The 15,445-nt window shown below is 31.9% G+C and overlaps 4 protein-coding genes across 4 annotated transcripts; 2 read left to right on the forward strand and 2 right to left on the reverse strand.

Moving 5' to 3' along the window:
- Positions 1-549: 549 nt before the first annotated feature.
- Positions 550-5,513, reverse strand: LOC125075004 (arginine-hydroxylase NDUFAF5, mitochondrial). The gene is made up of 6 exons (XM_047686539.1): positions 5,136-5,513; positions 4,620-4,771; positions 3,341-3,448; positions 1,667-1,812; positions 1,168-1,351; positions 550-763 (listed from the first exon to the last, which is right to left on the reverse strand). The coding sequence occupies exons 1-6, from the start codon at positions 5,446-5,448 to the stop codon at positions 566-568; spliced, it is 1,101 nt and encodes a 366-aa protein (XP_047542495.1). The 5' UTR covers positions 5,449-5,513; the 3' UTR covers positions 550-565.
- A 240-nt stretch (positions 5,514-5,753) lies between these two features.
- On the forward strand, positions 5,754-7,498 carry LOC125075016 (small integral membrane protein 12). Its single transcript, XM_047686557.1, has 3 exons — positions 5,754-5,788; positions 6,062-6,191; positions 7,286-7,498. Exons 2-3 carry the CDS (start codon positions 6,062-6,064, stop codon positions 7,414-7,416), a joined length of 261 nt encoding a protein of 86 aa, XP_047542513.1. The 5' UTR covers positions 5,754-5,788; the 3' UTR covers positions 7,417-7,498.
- A 1,251-nt stretch (positions 7,499-8,749) lies between these two features.
- Positions 8,750-10,063, forward strand: LOC125074997 (zinc finger protein 808-like). Its single transcript, XM_047686524.1, has one exon. It carries the CDS (start codon positions 8,998-9,000, stop codon positions 9,991-9,993), a length of 996 nt encoding a protein of 331 aa, XP_047542480.1. The 5' UTR covers positions 8,750-8,997; the 3' UTR covers positions 9,994-10,063.
- A 2,740-nt stretch (positions 10,064-12,803) lies between these two features.
- On the reverse strand, positions 12,804-13,851 carry LOC125075026. The gene is made up of 3 exons (XM_047686573.1): positions 13,793-13,851; positions 13,181-13,405; positions 12,804-12,955 (listed from the first exon to the last, which is right to left on the reverse strand). Exons 1-3 carry the CDS (start codon positions 13,841-13,843, stop codon positions 12,860-12,862), a joined length of 372 nt encoding a protein of 123 aa, XP_047542529.1. The 5' UTR covers positions 13,844-13,851; the 3' UTR covers positions 12,804-12,859.
- Between the last annotated feature and the right edge of the window lie 1,594 nt (positions 13,852-15,445).

Below are 15,445 nucleotides of genomic sequence, written 5' to 3' on the forward strand. Positions count from 1 at the left end.
GAAACTGTTATCGGAATTTTGGAAGTAAAAATAAAGTGGAAATAAGTAGTTAGGTGTCATAGTGCACAATATAGTTGTGTTATTAGCAAATTGCATGAAATACGTAAATCTAAGGTTTGTTTATCTTTTTTTACTCCCATTGGAATAGGCTATAGGTTACTTTTCATACCTTAACGTGAATTAAAACATATATACAATATATTTATATATAATTCTATATCTAGACTATTATATAAATCTGTAGTCTGTCTGTACAGCCATTTGTCAGAGTTTTTTTTTGAACGACAGTTGAGGCGGAGTCAGTGGCCCAAGTTTGTCGCGAAAATTCAATTACTTTTTTAATTTGGTGTCCGTGTGATTAATTTTATTATTTTCACTATTAATTATTATTTTATCGTCTTATATGTTCAATAAATACATTCAAAATAAAAAAGTATGGCTTCCATTTATAACAATAATAATAAATGATTATAAATAACTAACTTTTAATAAATATTAAAATGCCCAGCGAAATGGGCGGGTACCAGCTAATTGGGAATAAAATACAAATAAGGTTTTATACAATTTATTTTTTATCGTCCTCCGTCAATTCTATTTTAGTAGTCTCTTTTATAATCTCGTCGATTTTATCCAAATCTTTCAAAGATAGCTCTGCAGTTCCTCTCTCCATCGGCTTCGGCTGTGTCGGGTCTGGTTTCCAGCCGACGAAGTTTATTATCTGGAAAGTAGCTGGTACACCTCGACAGCCGCGTTCTGGAATTTCCTGCAATCAACGTTTTTTAAGTTACAATTTACATAAACATCATAATTAGCGTAGCGGTCTCCGCTAGTGGTACTACAACTAGCGGAGACCGCAGTTTCGCCCACGTGGAATGCACTTTATAGCAACATTCTTCAAGAACCTTAAGAACCCTTCAGATCAGTCTTTAATTATTATCGGTGAATTTTCGTAATGTTTTTTATTTATGATTTATTACTTAACCAAGACTTCATCATGTTTATCAGGGAACCTCTTAAACAAACATATGCCTTCAAGGTATTGGTTATGTGACAAGGCTGCAGATTTCAAGATCATTAAGTCCAAGCGGTTTTTCTGTCCCTGAAATTCTCAGTGGAAGTTTGGAATTTGGCAGGCAGCTGCGAGCGGCACACGCGCACGCTACTCACCTTGCCGTACATCTCGTCGTAGATGGCGGCGGCGGCGAACTGCGTGCGCGGCGCGAGTCGCAGCGGGCGCGTGTGCGCGGCGTTGGCCTCGCCCTGCGCGCGCACGTCGCGCATCACGTGCCACGCCGACGGGTACCACACCGTCAGGCTGTCCACGTCCACCGTCTGCAGCGTGAAGCCCGCCCTGAACGCGTACCGGACATTACACGAATTATATCGACTACGATTCGGTTATTCGCCCGCAGTCCCATCTTGAGCACAAAAAGTGCCTCACCCATGTTTCAAGCCTTGATAATCGTCGGCGTAGCGCCCGGGTTTTTTGCACTACCTGTACCCTGGATTAAGAATATATAAGCGCCTATTCAGCTGTATATACGTACTTTACGATACTTTAAAGATAAATGGTAAATTTGATATAATAATCTATTTCATTTTGGAATATGTGATCCTATCTGACACACACGCGTCATAAAAATGTTTGTTTTTAGTGATAACTTACGCATTGAGAAGGCCCCCTATATCCCGTATCTGTGTGAATGGTGATATATGAGGATAAACACCACCGAGGCGCTCCGTTTCAGCCAGCTGCAGCGCTTGACGGAGTTCCATTAGAGTGTCTCCACCAAAGACGCAAGCCATGAACACCTGGAGCAATCAATCTATTGATATTCAATAACAGTCGAGTCTGATTTATTATTATATAGATAGAAGAGGACAAGTTCAATTGAATTTTCATATGCTTAATTTGTGTTTATAATTAATCTCGTGGATGAAAGGGAAACATCATCAAACAGAAAACTTCTATATATCGGAGAAAAACTACGGCAAATGTATTCGCCGATCCGATTCATCGAGAAACCTTTCCTCTAAAACAAACGTCTTTATCCCAGCAATGGAACATTTGCAGGCTTTAACACTGTTTATTTAATTGTTGGATTCATTTGATCATGGTTACTGCTCTATTGCAATAGTTCGATTTTATTTGGTACATTAAACATTGGATCCGCTCTTCAAAACTGGTAAACTCGACCACAGGTGGACCTTGAGTTTTCTTACAGGGAGAAATGAAGTTAGTTTATTCAGCACGGGTCGTGGAGCAATTGAAGCTTTACAAATACTGCGTATTTGGAATTGATGTATTTCCCTTGGTCCTTCGAGCCGGATATGAACCAGCGACCTATGAATTAAACACCACTCGTTCCAAAGAGAAAGACAATTTATTAATTTATATTACTAGTCTTATATTTGACAACGGATTCAGAGAGCGTGATTCAGATAAACGATGAAATTAACCAAAACATCTATTGATACATAATAAGAACTTAATAAGTGTTTAAAAACTATATAGTTACGAACTTTAAACAACCAACACCGAGCTGATAAGATTAAAATCAAAATATACTTTATTTAAGTATTATTTTACAAGCAATTTTGAATCGTCACCGGTTCGGAAAGTAAAATCTACAAAGAAAAACCGACAATAAACTCAGTTTTTGCTCTTTTCCAACATTTAAATCTATCCAGCATGAACATAAAAAACTAACTCCACGCTATTTTATCATCTATACAATTATTTTTTGAGTAACATGCCTCGTTTATTAATGTGTTTCTAAACAAACAAACGATTTAAATTTATGAATTGACAAAGTTAAAATTTTAAGCGGAATTTCTTCATAAAAACGAATACCAAACCTAAAGGATTTCAGTTCAGCATTGTGACTTTCATCACAAATATGGCCATCCAGATTTCAAATCATCTTCTGAATTAATAAAATGACTTAACTGTAGTAACTCACATAGTAGATTATAAGAATAATTATCAAGAAGATAATGTGCATATTGCACTTGGTCACGTCACTTTTAAAGGAATATAATTACATTTTTTACATTAACAGCCTGTAAATTTCCCACTGCTGGACTAAGGCCTCCTCTTCTTTTGAGGAGAAGGTTTTTGTAGCATATTCCACCACGCTGCTCCAATGCGGGTTGGTGGATGGAACACGTGTGGCAGAATTTGTCTAATTTCAACGAATGCACCGCCGAGCACGAGATGAATTATAAACACGAATTAAGCACATGAACATCATCGGTTAAAATGCACGCGTTCTAACCACTGGGCCATCTCGGCCATTTTAACATTAGGAACATAATATGACTACTAAAATATACTTACTCCGTCTGGTTTTAAACAATTCATCACTTTATCGAAGCAACCGGGCAAATCATTGATCCAATGTAACGCTAACGACGACACCAATAGATCGACGCTGTCTGCGGGAAACTGGAAATCAAATGAGAAAAAATAATTATTATTTAATTCAATTTATAACTTATATTTATCACTTGGTCATAGGGCTTAGTGCAAGTCAGGGTAAATCAAATCTGCACACATCTTTCACCCACAGCTTTCTTGGTGGTAGGCTTTTGTACAAGCCCTGGGTAGGTCTGGGTAGGTACCACCAACTCATGATATATTCCACCGCCAAGCAACTATTGTTGTGTTCCGGTTTGAAGGTTGAGTGAGCCAGTGTTACTACAGACACAAGCGACATGACATCTTAGTTCTCAAGGATGGTGGTGTATTGACGATATTAACGTATCTTACAGTCCCAACGTCTATGGACAGTGGTGACCACTCACAATCAGGTCCAATTACCACCTGTCCACCTATCTACATTAAATATAATAAAAAACTAGCTAATGCAAGGTAAGCGCTAACAAATATTTACATAATTGTCATAACAACTGTATAATGTTTTAAATTAATTCAATGAATGGTTTACAAACTCACACAAAACAAATATATTTCCTATAAAAGTGTGTAATATACTAATTATTATTATTATGTCATATTACGGCATAATTATCAATAAACGAAGGTCACATATATTACAAGTTAATTTCATACATTATAAATGAAAAAGTGTCTAAAATTGATCCCTGTTTAAAACAGTTTCAGAAGAATTTATTTCAACCATGGAAACTTGTAATTGACCTAAGCACGAAACTATGTTATCAAGAAGTGTGTCACCACAATCGATTTTAATGTCTAATAGTTATGGAAGTATTATAATACTGTAATATAAAGTGTTTCATGTACTATCTGATCGAAAGCTTCAGACAAATCACCAAATAAGTAAATAGTATTGTTTTATATTTCTGTATTGTTCACTATGAAAAAATGCATTTATACTAATTTAAATACAAAGTTGACGACCAGTTACCATCAGGTGGCTCATTTGCTAGTCTGACTACCTAATAGTTACAGTTAACAAGACATTTATTTATTTAAATCTACCACAATAGGGTATAAATCAATGTATTCAAGCTGTATAAATATATATCATATTTCATGGTGGATCTTTTTTTGAGTCTCATGAGGTCTCAGAGACAATAACAATGACTCACATTCAATACAAAGATAATGAATGTATTTTACCTTTTTAACTTACATCAAATTTTTCTTCGTCGATAACCATCTTTACAAATTGCACTCCTTCGCCTACAATCGCTTTATCTAGATTTGTCTGTGAACAATCACAGAGTGTAACCTTTTCTACGCAATCGGGTAGAAAATGACGAGACACATAGCCGCGACCAGCTCCTGTAAAAGATTAAAAAATATATATATTTTATGTTTATTAAACTAAAAGTATTATTATAAGTCAAAAAAATATATAAAGAAGTTGTTTTTAATGGAAACAAAAACAAGGAATTGTCTATAATCTCTGTGAATATAATGTGAAATGAACTTTGTTCGTGTACCTCTTTTGCTAAATATGATAACACAGAGTGTGCATCAAAAAGTGCCCCCTGCCCTTTTTGTTTTAAAATTGAAAATAAAAAAATTACTTACATCAAAATTATAAAAAAAAATATTTATGTGTTGTAAAAATATTTGTTGTTGTGTTCTTGTACGTTGACTATCCATAAATAAGTGCTATAAAATGCAAATTACAATTACTTACCAAGTTCAACGGCGTTTTTGAACGTTCTTTTGATATCGAATATCCTATCAGCAGTTCGCCAACCGACCTCCTCTTTGATATACTCTGATTGGTCGTAATTTTCACTTTGAGCTGATCTCTCTTTTTGCAATATTTTTGCTTTCCTATCAAATATATTCATAGTACGATATACTGAACTAGCGGTTTTCTTCTTAGGAACATTTGTACTCTGATATCGATCAAATTGCTTATTACATATATTCTTAAGCGAATTTAATGTTGTTTTTAATTTACATATCCTATATATTGGATTTAACAATTGAGTCTGAGCCATTGCGTCTAATTAAAAGCAATAAATAAATATTATTGTGTAACTATCATATTTTTAGGTTAGATAAACAGCTGACTGACTGACACATTCTTTGATGCTGCCATGATTAAAGGTTGAAGCATACCTTATGATTAATGAGGATAATAATTATATCAAAGTTTTGCATGGCGATATTACGATGTCAAAAATAATAATCCATTTTTGCAATTAAAATCATATATAATTAAAATGCTGTTTATACTCTGAATGGGTAAATTACATTTCATCAACAATACGTTATATTTCGCATATTACATAGTGGCAACATTTTGTTTGCATACGTCAAAGTGACTTCCTCTTAATCGTAAGAAATTTCGAATTATTTCTTATTTTACAAAATAATGTTTATAAAATAAAATATTCTATCTAAAATTACTTGCAACAAATTTGAATCCTTAAATATTTATTTTTAATGAATCTGTCTTAGCCAAAAAAGTTCTAACGTTAGTGTAATTTTCATCATTACAGAGTTTTATTACAAAAATGTTTTTACCTGTTACATAAATATTACGCTATTATTATAAACTAAAAATTTATCTACTGTTAAAATTATTTATTTACCGACATAATTTTCTAGATGTGGCCAATACTAATGCAATTCTTGCGTGCTAATGCACCGTATATAACCTTACCTATAGCGGCTGTGGTCGGCGTTATTGGATATAATCTAGAAAGTCTTATATCAGACAGATATACACCTTACAATAGTAAGTATTTAGTAATAAATTATTATTACAATTATAATTGTTAATATTATAAGTATTTGACTATAAACAACAAATAATTTTTTTGTTGTTTTCCAATGCAGACACATTTAAATAACTGTAATTAAATTATAGGCAAGATATAACAATGCGTTACACAATACAATATGAAGACTAAACCTTTTTTTTAAATTGTAACATAAATATTTTATTACTTGTTATAGCTCGTAATCATAATAGTATTTGAATAAAGGAAAATGTCATTTTAGTTACGGTTTACTTAAATCAAATCTTTACTTTATATAAAGCAAAGATTTTTGTATTAAAATCATTATATTTCTTTGTGATATATGTTATCAAACTTGCATAAATATGCATTAATTACAAAAATAAAATGTATTACTTCTATTCATTAATGTTTCTACTTATTATATATGAACACACATTTTATAATTTCCTATCTCTGTAATTTATTCCATGGACTTCTATTAAAAAAATATATATTAATAATAGTATCTCCTCCAACGGAATAATCTAAAGCCTATCACATTTACAGAATAAGCAAAGATAAACAAACATAGATATATATATATTCCTTGCAATTTACAAATAGCTTAGCTTTATATCCAAATCCAACACTGTTCCACTTAACCACTTATAACCACTTTAATTTTACTTCCGAAGTTTCAATACAAAGTTCCCTAAAGGCGCATTTTCATTGGTCGATAAGTCGGTAGTTAGCCCGATTGCGGGGAGTATCCGCATGCGAGCTAACAACCAATGAAAGCCACTGGTCGATAACTCGGTTCTATTAAACGTGTGCGGGTGAAATCCGCATTCATATATTGATAATATATGCGTTAAAGAAATCACCCGCACCCCATATGCGGGCTCTGACGACCAGTGAAAACGATAAACTCTTTGCGGGCCCTATGGCATGCGTTACAGAAATCTCCCGCACCCCGAATGCGGGCCTTATCGACCAATGAAAATGCGCCCTAACATGTAAAAATATTATGTATGTAGTTTGTTTGTACAAATAGTAATTTAATTACTGAAAAAATACTGTAAAAATTCATAACTTATATTTTTTTCAGAACCTGTCCAAGATCAAAGATATGAAAGAATGGAGGATGAACTTCTTAAAGACCCGACAAATGTTAAGAAATTGAAATACCAAGAGAATGTATTTGGAAAGAATGTGCCTCCGTCTTTACAGAAAAACTAGTCATTTTATAGTTTGTAAGTTTAGTTAGATAATTGTTGCTCTTTGTTAAAATAAAAAATGAAATTAAAAATGTTAATATTTGCACTAAATGTTTTATCTTATTTTGGCAAGTCAATAATCAGTGTCACAGAATTTCTATGGGAGTTCGACATGGAATTATTACACTCTACAGATTTTATAATGCACTTGAAATATAATAAAATTGAACACCTCTCCTCCTCTATAAGGATTTAAATTAAAATAATGTAGTAGTTATTCTATGTATTTACATACACACACATACACATTTTCCAACAATTTATAACTATGAATTGGTATGTTTTTTAAAATAGTTAAGATATAGTTTAAGTTTAGAGATATATTTATTTAGCAATTCAACGAACCTATATGGAAGGTTACAAACAACAAACTAAAATAGAATAGTAAACAGTATTTAATACATTTTACACAAAAAGGAAATTATCGTAAATTGGATTTATTATTTGTAGATAGAAATTAATTTTCTTTATTATTTCATTTAGTAATTTTATTATAGCAACATCTAAAAAAAAGGACATTTTTTGAACAATTTTTTTGCTTTAAAATTATTGATCATAGTATTCTTACTAAGAAAATGTATACTTTTTTATTCCATATATAATATATATCGCAAAGTTCCACAGTTGTTTTATTTGTTACCTTTTTATTTAAACAAAATAATTTACGTCTCGTAGAAATTATGTTTTACACTAAAAGCGACATATAATACCAGCTTACTAATGTATTTTCTCTGAACTTCTGATTATTAAATTTTATAATTTATAGTATCCTAACGAAAGATATATTTTCAGCTATCATCCTGCTTACACAAATATTTTAATAATGCAAGAGTACTTTGATTATTATCAAACTTATTTTTTAATTCATAGAAAACAGTAATGTCTCGCAAGCTCACTTATGATGCGTATACTTAGAACAGAAAAACGTAATTAAAATTTTAAAGATTTTTTAAATTATACATAAGTCCAAATTAATTTTTTTGACTTTTTACTATTAAACCCCAATTAACGTTTTAATATATACTGAAATAAAACATTTAAATCATCTTACCTGAAATTTTACTATGAGCCAAACAAATAAAAATGTTGACATACATAACAATTTTAAATGTAATTAAATACACAAATGCTTAAGTATGAAATATCAACAACATATTTTTTGTATAATTTTTTTTTTACTTATTATAATTACAATGTAAACAAAATCTGTTTAATGACAATTGTGAAGCATTCAGATATTTACTTTTTTATAGCTTGCAACAAAAACAATGTCAATGTTAAAAAGTTATCGCTGTCATTAGCTCTAGAGAAAAAAAACCAACGCGCTTCGCTTCTCTTTTGGAATTTATGGTACTGTAACAAGGCTCGCTTTTGTGTTTCACTTCGGAAAAGTTTTAAATTTTCGGATACAATCATGTCAACAATGCGTTAATTGCTTCAACAATCATAGTATTATAAATTTAGGAGTTATTTTATGGAAGCATTAACTAGATTTACGGATCAATATTCGAGTCACTGAAATGTCCCCATAGCGTCACTGCAAATGGAGACAAAGTCTGGGGTTGGAATTACTGACCATTGGATAAAAAGTATGATGGAGCCGGCCGGTAGCGACAAACAAATACTAAACGATAACAGATCATCAGTGAAGCGCGAAAAAATGGCAGAGGCATACAACGGTCAAGACAATAATATGACTTATGAAATTAAGCAACAAACCGAAGGAAGATATCGCTGCGATGTGTGTGATCTAGCATTCGAAGGCATGGAGTATTTGATGTTGCATAAAAAGTTTCACGGTAACGACAAGGACACGCCGACTATGGAACCAGAACCGCCAATTATTAAGGAAGGTCCGAAGAAGCGTCGTAAGTTCAAATGCGATCAGTGTGACGTGAAAGTGAACTCGCAGTACCACCTCGACATCCACCGCAGCAAGCATGAAGGTAACGCATCTAAAAAATACATATGTCAAGTGTGCGATCGCAGTTTTGTAGCGGCCCAGTTCCTCAAGAGCCATATGCAGTCCCATTCGGCGACGAGTACAATAAACTGCGAGATATGTAATAAAAATTTTACAGGACAAGCATATCTGAAACTACACATGCAATTGCATAATGATATAAAAAAATTTAAATGTTCAAAATGCGACGAAATGTTCCCTACGAAGAATTGCTTAAAAATTCATATGAAAAAGCATACGAAAGTGAAAAATTTTAAATGTGATTTCTGTCAAAAGTTGTTTGTATCGAAAATTACGATGGAGAAGCATCGTCAGACGCACGAAGGACAGCCGATGGACTGTCACGTGAAATGTACCCAGTGTGATAGAACTCTCCATTCTTCCTTACTACGTACTCATATCGCAAGAGCTCATCCCTCCACTATCGACGATGATGTAAAACGTCCACATAAATGTTCCACATGTGGAAAAAGCTTTATTGTTAAAATAAATCTCAATTTACATATTCGGGTATGCCACCCAGATCTAGCGGAGCCTGAAGAGGAGGACGAAGACGTAATGACGGACAATTCTTAGCTTTAAGATTAGTTGTATACTATCATGTATTATTAATGAATAATTATACTTTTTTATGCTAACATTTAAATATGTTTTTATTTCTTTAGATCGTTTTTATCAAATCAAATCAACGACATACTTTATTGATAAATTATATTGTTCTTTTAAGCATTATTAATTATTTATTTATTAAATTTAAAGTACAAGTCTGTCCGTAGTAATTGATCTTTATAATGATATACAAAACAATCTTAAAGTTTTATTTTAAATTCTCTTTTTATTGGGAAAGTATTTTCAACAAATATCCAGGTTAATAGTTTACTTGGTGTTAGGGCTTGGCGAGTTTTAATATATTCCACTGCCAAACAAATATATTATATTGTTGTGTTTGTCGAAGAATGAGTGAAGAAGAAGAGTCATAACATCTTTGTTGCCAAATTTGGTGGCATTGTACATTGGTGATATGAAATGTCTAAGGGCAAACCACTTACCAAAATCTGGCTAATTTGTCAGTTTGTTACCTATATAACATAAAATAATTTTGATATTATGAGTTTACTTATGACTTATTTTTAAAATGGCATTTGAAAAAGTTATTCTCTTCTCTGTAACAAAAAATATAAAATTCTAAAGAAGATTCATATATTTTAAAAATAGTTTATTAGTTTACCTTATTAACTAAACTAAAGTGTTGCCATATAAATCTGACATTATTAGTGTAATGAAAAAAGTGTAGTTTATTTAATTTTTAATTTAATTTTAATAATATTATAGATATGATATTATCTGTGGTTAGAATTTACTCAATCACACTGGCCTAAAGATTTTATGAAATCTATCAAATAATAGATATATTGATTTACGACAACTTGTGTAAAAAAAATCGCCTGATATCTTCATGGGGTGCGACATTATTAAAATAATGTAAGTAAGCATTATTTTACTCAAACTAACTCCCATTTAACGCGAACCCGAGGCCGGGTAAGTTACTAATTTATACTTAAAACCTAGGTGTTGAGAGCGTTAATCTTGAGAACTATTAGTCAGTTTCGAGTAATTATTATTTATTGCGTTTATTTGGGAAAATGATCTTACTAGCTATACTATTATTATAAATGCGAAAGTAACTCTGTCTCTCTGTCTGTTTCACGGCTAAACCATTGAACTGACTGATGAAATTGAAATTTGGTATACATAGCAAGGTGTAAACCTATTTAAGGGTGCAATTATGTAAGAAGACGTCCCCCAAATACGAGGGATTTACAAAGTTAATAAATAAATAAACACATTATTTCATAAATGTACATAAAATACATATTCATAGCACAGGATATTCAGATGTTTAAATGCGTGCAATGGCATTGTCGCCAAAGAGATCTCTTTAAGACAACCTTCTGACTGAAACTCGTTTCTACCTATACTCAATCCAAATTCAATGAGGATGAAACTGGTACACCTTATTTCGCATAATAGTCTTACAATAAATCGTTATTTTACAGATTATTAAACGTAAAGCTACAACCGGTACGGAATGTACCGAAAACGTGTTCTACAGAGAAGAACCGGCAGGAAACTCAGTAGTAGTCATTTGTAATTTAATATTCAATTATTTTATTTTTAATTACCGTCCAGCAAAGACTGCACGCACGCCGTGCAGTACCTAGTTATTTTTGGATGATCTACTGAAAATAAAAAAATAAAAGTTTCATTCGTTTAAAAAAAAAGTACAACTGTCAAAGTTTAGAATTATTTATATATTTAATGTTAGATAAATTATTCATTCAAATAATGTTTTCGTGAAATACAAAATGCTGTTTTTATTATTTTATTTTGTTGTATTTTAGTCCTTAGTGATTTTTAATACTTTTTAATTTTAGAAACACTAAAGTAAGGTTCACATCAAACGCGTATTTTACATGTGAAGAAAATTAAAGTCTCTTCCAAATACTTAAAGTCCATATTTGCATGGAACACTAAGCGATACATGGCATACTAAGAAACGCTCGCATGCGGTGACCTACGGTTGCAGCCGATAGTGTTGCTATATCCAAAAATGGATATGTCTTTAAATATTATGTCGACATTTTAATTTCCTTTACAAAATTTAAAATGGGCTATGGTACGATACGCTGCGGCCTGTATGATGTGAATCGTACTTTAAGCAATAATATGAGCTTTAAAATAAAGGCTTGCCAATTTTTAAGAAATTAAAATAAAAACACACTTAACACTGTTGAGGTCGGTGTCAATCACTGCTCCCTTAGTTGTACGTATAAATAATTATTTATAGTTTTGGAACGAAGTTCTTTTACGTGGTTTAAGTGAAGCGAATAGACAGAAATCATCGCGGAAAACTGTCCAGTCGTCATTACCCTTCTCTCTGTTACCTTCTACTATATACGTTTTTCTATAAATTTAAACTTATTTTTGTTATTGTTTTAAAAACATTTTTATCATAGTCATTTAATTATATTTAAAATGTATTAAGGTAAGCGACGCCTTATAGTATCTGGTAACCAAGAGATAGGTTTCGTAAGAAATACTAACCATTCCCTAAATCGCCAATGCAGCACCAACCTTAATCACTGCGATGTTATGTCCCTTGTGCCTGTAGTTACCCTAGCTGGCTCAGCATTTAAACTGGAACGCAACAATACCGAGTATTGCTATTTCGCGGTGGAATATCTGACGAGTTCATACCCAGGCTTGCAAAAAGCCCTACCAAATTAAACACGGCTACTTGTTACTTTTACATAGTTACCTGCAATGACTTTACACATTTCCACCATTTTGTTTACCCAACGAAAGTCGCAAAAAAAAACACCAACATTACGTGAAAATTTAATACATAAATAATATTAACATGGAATTATATTAAAACAAATTAAACTTTAGATTCAGCTGGAGTTTCTTCCGTGCCATTTGTTTTGACTTCATTTTCAGCAGTTTCAGCAACCTTCGTCTCAACTTCATTTTGTTTCTAAAAAATATTTTAAATTTTTTTTTTATCACACCGATGGATTGGTAATGCGCAAAAGTAAATAAATGTAAGTCCTAATTTTATTTTATTTAAGAACTTTATTTAACAAAACATATTTACCTAAATTATTATAGAGTAAAATTTTAATAAAAAGTTTAATTAGACCTCAATTTAGTAACAATTCACACGTATGCCGACAATATAGAATTAAAAAAAAAAACTTACGTCAGCCTTTTTCAGGTCTTCATCCTTCTTTAGCGCCAACTCCCTGCTGACTTCTCTGATCACCTCTAATTCGTCTAGAAATTTCTTAGGTAAAGGATCAAAGATACTTATTGGTTCCTTGTCGTCATCGTGGATATTTTCTATAAATTTTTGGTAACGACTAATCAGGGTATTGTACCTTTCCTCTGAGATCTGGATGTAACGGTTGTACGGCATTTTTGTTAGCTGAAAAAAAAAACAATTCTGCATAACCTATGAACTTCTGTCATTTTTTAGTTTTACGTACTTTTGCGTACAAATGCGATAATAACGGTTTGTCTTATGTTTGTTGCTCTTTCACGACCAAACTACAAAATTTAATTTGATGACATTTGGTATTAAGAAAGCTTGAACCCAAGGAAGGACTTTATTATGCCTACACCTGATGACTGACTCCTAATGTGTAATAAATTAAAAAAAAAAACAAATGAAATATCTCAAGTCATTACAAACACTCACATCAATAAAAATATTTGTAATCTAAACAGAATGTACTTAAACTGCAACAGGTTATTTAGAAAAAAAAAAAACTATTAAATAAAATAAATATATATAATACAGGAAATGTCTTACCGTAAGGCGAACGAATGTAAAATAAAAACAATTTTGATCGTTCTCAAACATCGATATTCCGTTGTTTTTTTTTTATTAACTGGATGTAATATACAGATGTTGTAAACATTTTGTATTGGTTTTAATCGAAGTCGTACCTTTATTTTTTCGGACGAAAAGCGAAGAACAATATCACTCAGACAATCCTCATGTTCAAACGATTTAATTAGAACAGGTTTTTTAATTGCATGCAAATAATTAATAACGATAAAGTATTAATAATCTACCTACTTATTATTATAAAAATAATAATAAAATTATTAGAATAAATGTAATTTCACCTATTTTTACTACTACTATAATTTACTTTAATTTAAATTGTACAATGATATAAGGAGTGAATTGGTCTATTTTGAACGACTTAACATTTAATTGGCGGTTAGCGCGCAACTTCATCACGTAGTCCTAAGTTTGTCCGTTTAAAGTTAATGGAAATTAAATCAATGTAGAACCTGGAGTCGGATAATAATAATAATATTTTGGTCAAAAGTGTAAAAAATACAGCGTGGAAATGTCTTCAAACTTTTTAGAAGTATCATTAGTACCAGGAGCCGAGATGGCCCAGTTGTTAGAACGCGTGCATCTTAACCTATGATGCGGGCTCTAACCTAAGCATGCACCACTGAATTTTCATGTGCATAATTTGTGTTTATAATTCATCTCGTGCTCGGCGGTGAAGGAAAACATCGTGAGGAAACCAGTATAAGTCAAATTTCAACGAAATTCTGCCACATGTTTAACCACCAAACCTCATTGGAGCAGCGTGCTGCGAGGAGGCCGTAGTCCAGCAGTCAGTACCAATACGGTAGATTTGGTACTTGTTGCATCAATAACAGTTCATAAACATCTTTATTATTATTTTATTTTTTTATATTGCACAAATGCTTACAATTTCTGAGGTTAAATGTCATATCATTAAATAAAACATTGATTTATAACAATATAATTTGAATTCGAACTAGAATTAATGTGTTATGAACTTATGAATATGTAAACAGTACATTGCTTTGCATTCTTTTTAATCTGTGTATTTATATGTAAACGTAGGTAAGGATTTTTTTGGGCCAACTAAAAGGTCAACGTACATAATTACATACATACATAACATACGAGTCCTAGACGTCAAATTAGTACAAGTTTTTAAAACTTAAAACAATTCTAATGTTACGATTTTTGTGAGCTGAACTAATCTATAATGCCTTCAATTTTTTTTAATAATATACTCATTTTAATTAAGAACATTTTGTTTTCCTCGGTCACAATGAAAACAAGACAAGAAATAGTGCCGGGTTCAACCTTAGCACCATACTCGGGTATTTTACAAAATGGCGCCCGTTATCAAATTTTTCATAAAATGGGCAAAGTTCTGATCAAAAAAGTCAAATAAATACAATTACTCATTCATATTAGAAGATTAATTAAATTTTAATGAACCTCCAAATTCTACCGCCCTTCCACCAGACCCGAGTACTCGTAGTGTAAGTCCAGAGCTGACTAGAGTGCTACCTTGGACTAAGACAATTCATCTATTCATTAAAACCTTTAACTGTTGTTTTTATTATGTATCAGATACTCTTTGGTCTTTGGTGAATAATATAATGTTACAGACAATGA

Source organism: Vanessa atalanta, chromosome 29 (assembly GCF_905147765.1).
Source record: "Vanessa atalanta chromosome 29, ilVanAtal1.2, whole genome shotgun sequence".
Taxonomy (NCBI): Eukaryota; Metazoa; Arthropoda; class Insecta; order Lepidoptera; family Nymphalidae; genus Vanessa; species Vanessa atalanta.